This window comes from Myotis myotis, unplaced genomic scaffold (genome assembly GCF_014108235.1).
Source record: "Myotis myotis isolate mMyoMyo1 unplaced genomic scaffold, mMyoMyo1.p scaffold_m19_p_20, whole genome shotgun sequence".
Classification (NCBI taxonomy): domain Eukaryota; kingdom Metazoa; phylum Chordata; class Mammalia; order Chiroptera; family Vespertilionidae; genus Myotis; species Myotis myotis.
Window position 1 is genome coordinate 1,744,962 of NW_023416325.1, and position 6,000 is coordinate 1,750,961.

The window sequence follows — 6,000 nt, forward strand, 5'->3', positions numbered from 1 at the left end:
AGTTCTTAAATGTGTTCAGCTCTCCTCTGCTTTCAAGACCATGCAACACTTAACCCAGGATCCGGAAAGGCAGATCCTAACGTTGCACAAAACCTACCATTCAGACTCCTTTTACAAATGAATTTCTCAAGCGTTTCTAAATATTTGACTTCAAGAAGAAGAAGAAGAAAAAAAAAGGCAAGCATTTCCACTTTAAAACAATCTTTCATCTCTAAGCGATGCAAATTTTCTTTGTTTAACCAATCCACATACCACTAGCCAGTGTTTAATCAGGCCTTTATTTAACATCCCTACCACATGAGTTGCACAGCCAAGTCTGAAAGTTTCAGATAATGATCTCATTAAAAGCAACAAATTGGTTTGAAGATGAAATATGTATCAATATGTCTAAGAAACCTGTAAAGCTCCACACTTCAGAACTACAGGAAAAGTGTAATTAATTCCCCCAGCACTCACACTGTATGCCTGACACTCTTATAAGCAAATGGGCTTTGATGTTGCATGAATAAGATAATAAAAGTAATTACTAGCATTTCATATCCACACATTGTTTTCACAATTCTCACAGATGAAGATGTCAAAAGAGAGAGAGAGAGAGCGCTCTCTGTTCTTACAGAGCACACTGTGACCTTGGGAAAGTTATTTAAGCCTAAAATGCACACAGAGAGAACCAAGAATCCTGTGACTAATCCCAAGGTTTGAATTACTTACTCTCTCTCAGACACACACACACACACACACTTCTTAACCAGGCCTCCCCCTACCCTAAACTATGCAAATGACTGAACAGGTTCTCTACCAGACTCTGTTATGATAAGGTATCAACTGTATAAACACACACACACACACACACACACACACACACACACACACTTTCATTGTATGTAATAGGGCGGGAAACAAATCAGTAATACTAACCAATTTCCTATCTTAGAATTCTTAAAAGAGACTCCTAAACAGGTTTTTCCCTCTCCCCTAAACCATGAACAGTGCTAACGACCCCCATTGGAAATAGCAAAAGCAATGCTATAGTGCTGCTATTTCGGTGTAGTTGTAGGGAAAACGAACTCTGCTCTGAAGACCAGAAAGCAGTACACAGCAAATGCTGCAGAGGTGTTGTTTTGTGGGTTTTTTTTTTAAGATAGGAAATAAAGAGAGGTTTGAAAAGTTCAACAAGGGCCGTTAGAAAACATGATTAATCCGAAGCTAAAGACCAATTTGTCTCTTCTGCATTCTCATTACTCATGAAAACGTCATATTCCCTCTCTGCAGTCCTAAAAGCATTAGCTTTCCTCACAAAAACCTTTTCCAGGGCTGACAGGGGCCACACCAGTTCCTTAAATTGGGCAGCATATTCCAAGAACGAATAATCGCATGCCTGCCCCTGTTCCCACGCAGCCCCGAGAGCCACACTGCGCTCCTTCTGTGCACAGAGGGGCTCAGACAGTAGGTCCCCACCATCAACTTATTAAAGATATAGAGTGAGAGCACCAAGAAATGACTATTCAAACAGCTCAGGTAAACTCACTAATGTTGCTGCGGTTATAAGGGAACTAAGGACATCTATTAGTGATTGCTTAACAGGTAAACTTATTAAATACCATTTAAGTCATTTTTCTTTACTTAGCAATTGTTGACTTAATTTTTTTTTTTTTTTTTTTTTTTTTGGCTAGGCTAAATGGACTACAAAAGAGTTAGATAAGCACTTCAAAAAGTTTCAAAAGAGAATAGATTCCTTCTGCCAAATTCACACACTATCTCTCTACTCACCAGGATAAAATAGTTACAAATGGTGTGTTTAAACTGCTAATTTTGTATTAAATGGTGAACCCAAGATTATCTCCAAAGCGTAGCACTGCTCATAATGGAGAGCTCGCCAAACGACTGCGGAGAAAGTACAAGTTAAAACACTGCAGATAAAAATCGCCAACTTCAAAAAGTCTCCTTCAAAAAAGCTGAAGTGCGCGTTAAGACATCTTTTTCTCTGGGGAGGCTGTAAATCAAACATTTCTGCAGCCATCAGGGCACAGGGCGGTCCTCAGAGAATCCGAGCCGCCAGCAGCCATCTCTCAGATGCACACGAGTGGCCAAGGCTGCGTGAGGCTGAAACGTGCAGGAGGCTCCGGCAGAGCATCGTCTCTAAAGCTTACAAATTCAAGACCACAGTGATAACAGGATCCGAGAAAAACGTCCCAGGCCTTTACCATACGAAGTCACAGGGCTCAAAGGTGTGTTGCCCCGTCCGCTTCCCTGCAGTTTCAGATGGGAACAGGAGCCCTGTAAGGCAATGCTGCGAACGAATCGCCCAGCAGAGGTGCCTCCTTCGGCTTTGGTGAAGACACACCTCTAAGGAGCCACTGGCACAGCTCCCTGCCCCACGCACAGCTCCCTCTCCTATCCACGCAGGGCTCTGAGTCTGCACGGGGGTGGGGGGTTGGGGGGAGCATGGGGGGGGACAGGGGGCTGCGATGCAATGAGGCCATACAATCCCCTTCTCTTCATTCATAAACTCCTCCAAGAGTTAAAGCGCCAAAGGCCCAGAGCTTGGGCCCTGCACCCATCACCATCCCCGCCCCCCCCCCCCCAGAAGGTTCCGAAACAAGCCAACCCTTTCAAATCGCCCCCATCCGAGGCATGCATCTGCACCACCGCGAGGGCGCGGGCCGCCCACCCGCAAGCTGATCGACACAGTAGCCAAGGCAGCGAGCGGGAAGGCATCGCTACCCAGCTCACCCTCCGCCAAAGGCTGGAGCTCAGCTGGAGGCTCTCCCCGGCCAGGATGCTTTGAAATGCAGCCTCCATTCCCTTGCAGCCAGGTAGGTGCAGGTCCTGTCAGGGAGCGACCCCGGCTCCCGGCTCCCAGGCCCTCCGTGCAAGTCCCGGGCCCCGGGCCGGGCAGGCAGTCCCCCTCCCACCCTCCGTCATCGGAGGCGCGCAGAGGGCTGCCTTCCGCGGCCGCTCCGGGGCACCCCTCCTCCGTCCGCTCCCCCTGGTCCCCTGCCTGCAGCTGCTCATCCCGAGTCCTGCCAGCGGGTCAGCCTGCAGGTGAGGCGGGCGGCGGGCCCCGGGGAAGAACCGGCTGGCACAGCTCCGCAGACCCTGGCTGCTCCCCAAACGAACGTGCATGGATGGAGAGCAAAGCCTGCCGCCTGAAACGAGCCCCCCCTCCTGCATCACTCATCTTTCCGAAGTTGGCATTCAACAGGTAGTTCCCGGGACTGCCACCTGAGGCAAGCCGGAGTGCCCACGCCGCCCCGGGGGGCCGCCCCACCGTGGGCGCCGGACCCGGGGTGCTCCTCGCCGCCCCCGGATTCACAGGAGGCCGAGCCCCCACGTGCGCTCCCCCCACCCCCGACCTCCCGCTTCGGCGCCCCGGAGGCCGCGCGTCCCGCCCTCCTTCCCGCCGGGGAGGGATGCCGCCGGCCTCCTCACCGCCCCTCCCGCCCGCCAGCCCGCGGCGGGGTCGGCGGGCGCAGCCCCCGGAGCCATCTTGTGGCGGCGGCGGCGCGGGGCCCGGGCGGCGGGCAGCTACCTGCACGATCTCGCCCTCCGCGCTGAGCGTGGCCCCGGCCCGCGAGAAGCGGCCCGTGAGGCCGGTGGTGTAAGTGGTGTAGTCGCCGCTCGGGCTCGACTCGAACAGCACCACCTCCACGAACGCCGTCTCCTTGGCCCGCGCCGCGCCGGGCCCCGTGGCCGCCAGCAGCAGCCCGAGCAGCAGCGGCAGCGGCGGCGGCGGCGGCAGGCGGGGGCCCCGGGGGCCGCGGGGGCGGCGGCGGAGGCGGCGGCGGCGGCGGCCCGGGGCCCCTGGGCGCCCGCCCGAGCGCGGCCTCATGGTCCTGCGGCGGGAGGGCGCGGAGGGCGGGCGCGGCCGGGCATAGTCGCGGGCCGGCGGAGGACCGAGTGCAGGCGGACGCCTCACAGCCCCATCGCGGCGGCGGTGGCGGCGGCGGCGGCTTTGTGGGTCGCAGGCTCGGCTTGGCTCCCCCGGCCGTCGCGCCGCGGCCCTTTCATCTGCTCCACGTGAGGGGTTATCCCCGCCCCAACAGCGTCGTGACCCGCTCTCCCCTCCCTCCCCGCGCTCGACCGCCGCGGCCTCCCCGGGGAGCGGGAAGGCGGGGCGGGCGCGCCTGCGGCGGGGGCGGGGCCCTAGGGGCGGACACGCCCCCGCCCGCGCTCCGCCCCGGCCTGCGCCCCGCCCCCTCGCCCCAGCTCCGCCCACCGTCTGCACTCCACCCCGTTGTTCTTGCCACGCCCACCGCCCGCCGTCTTGCTCCGCCCATTATTCTAGCTCCGCCCCCGGCGTCTCTACCCCGCCCCTCGCTCCGCCCCCACGCTCATGCTCCGCCCCTTCGGGCCTGCTCCGCCCCTGCAGCGCTGAGCCCTCCGCGGCAGACATTTCTCCTCGGGATTGCCAGAGTTCGGCGGGAATGGGCATGGCGTCCTGCTCCTGAGCGATATGCGCCCTCTCTGGAGGCCCCACGCCCCCTAGTTCCGTACTGGAGTTAGGAGGACCTTGTCCTTCCCGGATCCCCTGCCCGGGAGCAGGGCGTCCCTCCATCCTCACCCCACCTCCAGGATGGAATGGGAAAGGTCCAGGAGGCGGTCAGGGGCCGATGGCAGCTGGGCCATGCTGGGACTTACCCAGTTCTTGCACCGGTGCCGCTTAGACAGTTATTCTCAAAGGGGTGGGGTGGGGGAGCATTTAGCTATTTGGATTTTAATGGAGTTCGTTTTTATGCGGCCCCAGAGACTATAATTCAAACAACCCTCCTCAAGAGAGAAGTTCTGAGTCTTGCTGTGTGCAGAACCGGAGGATTCCAACACCATCGCCCTTCATGCACAGATGGGTGGCTGCCAAATTAATGTATGGAAGACATGTGCTACAGGGCCTAGGGGCTTCCAGTTACCCGGAAGATAAACTTTCCATTCCCTGCCCCTCTTTGGAACGTGCCATTTCCTTCCTCATCGAGTCCTCTATGAGAATAGGACCCTTCCTTTAAAATTCAGATGCAATTCCCACTTCCTCTGGAGTCTTCCTTCACCCAGCAGAATAGCTATGTGCAGATATTCGCAAATATTTGATCAGGATGATCTGTTTCTACTTGCTACCACACCCCAAATATTAAAAAAGACAGGGGGGGAAATGAAAGAAAAAACTAATTGAGAATTTATCTTGGGTAAACAATTTACCAAGGTTACATTTTAAGGTAGAAATAAAAGATTTTTCAAAATAAGGAACAGAAAATGCACTTGAAAAAAACACTCACAGATCTGCAGGGCTATATTCGGACCACCACTCAGAATTGCTGCTCAGGAGGGAGGTACCTGGGAAAGCAGGGATCTAGGTATGGTGACTCTTAGTTTTTCCAGAACCAAGCCTAACTAGTGCTATTTGGAACTGGACAACATCAATCCTGACAATCGTATCCCCATGGGTGGCACAGTCCAGTCCTTATGGGGGAGACCAATTACTGCAGCCCATCCATGACTCTTTGCACTAATTAAAATTCAAGGTCACCATCAACTTATGAATGGTACAGCCATAAAATAGAATATTATTTGTCAAGGAATGAAGTACTGACACATTGATGAACCTTGAAAGAATCATGCCCTGAAAGAAGCCGGTCCCAAAGGACCTTACAGTGTATATGAAATGTCCAGAATGGGCAGATCTGCAGAGACGTCAAGTAGACGAGTGGTTGCCAGGGTGTGGGTGAGGCAGGAATGGGTAGTGAGTGCTGGTGGGTTTCCTTTGGGGGTGATGAAAATGTTCTGGAATTAGATCATGGTGATGGTTGCACAACTCTGTAAACAGACTAACACCCACTGAATTGTACACTTTAAAAGCGTGAATTTAGCCTGACCGGTTTAGCTCAGTGGATAGAGCGTCGGCCTGCGGATTGAAGGGTCCCGGGTTCGATTCCGGTCAAGGGCATGTACCTTGGTTGAGGGCACATCCCCAGTAGGAGGTGTGCAGGAGGCAGCTGATCGATGTTTCTC

General features: G+C 54.6%; 1 protein-coding gene across 1 annotated transcript in view; it reads right to left on the minus strand.

Moving 5' to 3' along the window:
* ZNRF3 (zinc and ring finger 3) overlaps nucleotides 1–4,061 on the minus strand; it is a 133,112-nt gene extending 129,051 nt beyond the window's left edge. The window contains exon 1 of the mRNA XM_036353926.1: nucleotides 3,533–4,061. Within this exon, the coding sequence (XP_036209819.1) occupies nucleotides 3,533–3,832 (300 nt within the window). The 5' untranslated portion in view covers nucleotides 3,833–4,061. The remainder of the gene's footprint in view (nucleotides 1–3,532) is intronic.
* Between the last annotated feature and the right edge of the window lie 1,939 nt (nucleotides 4,062–6,000).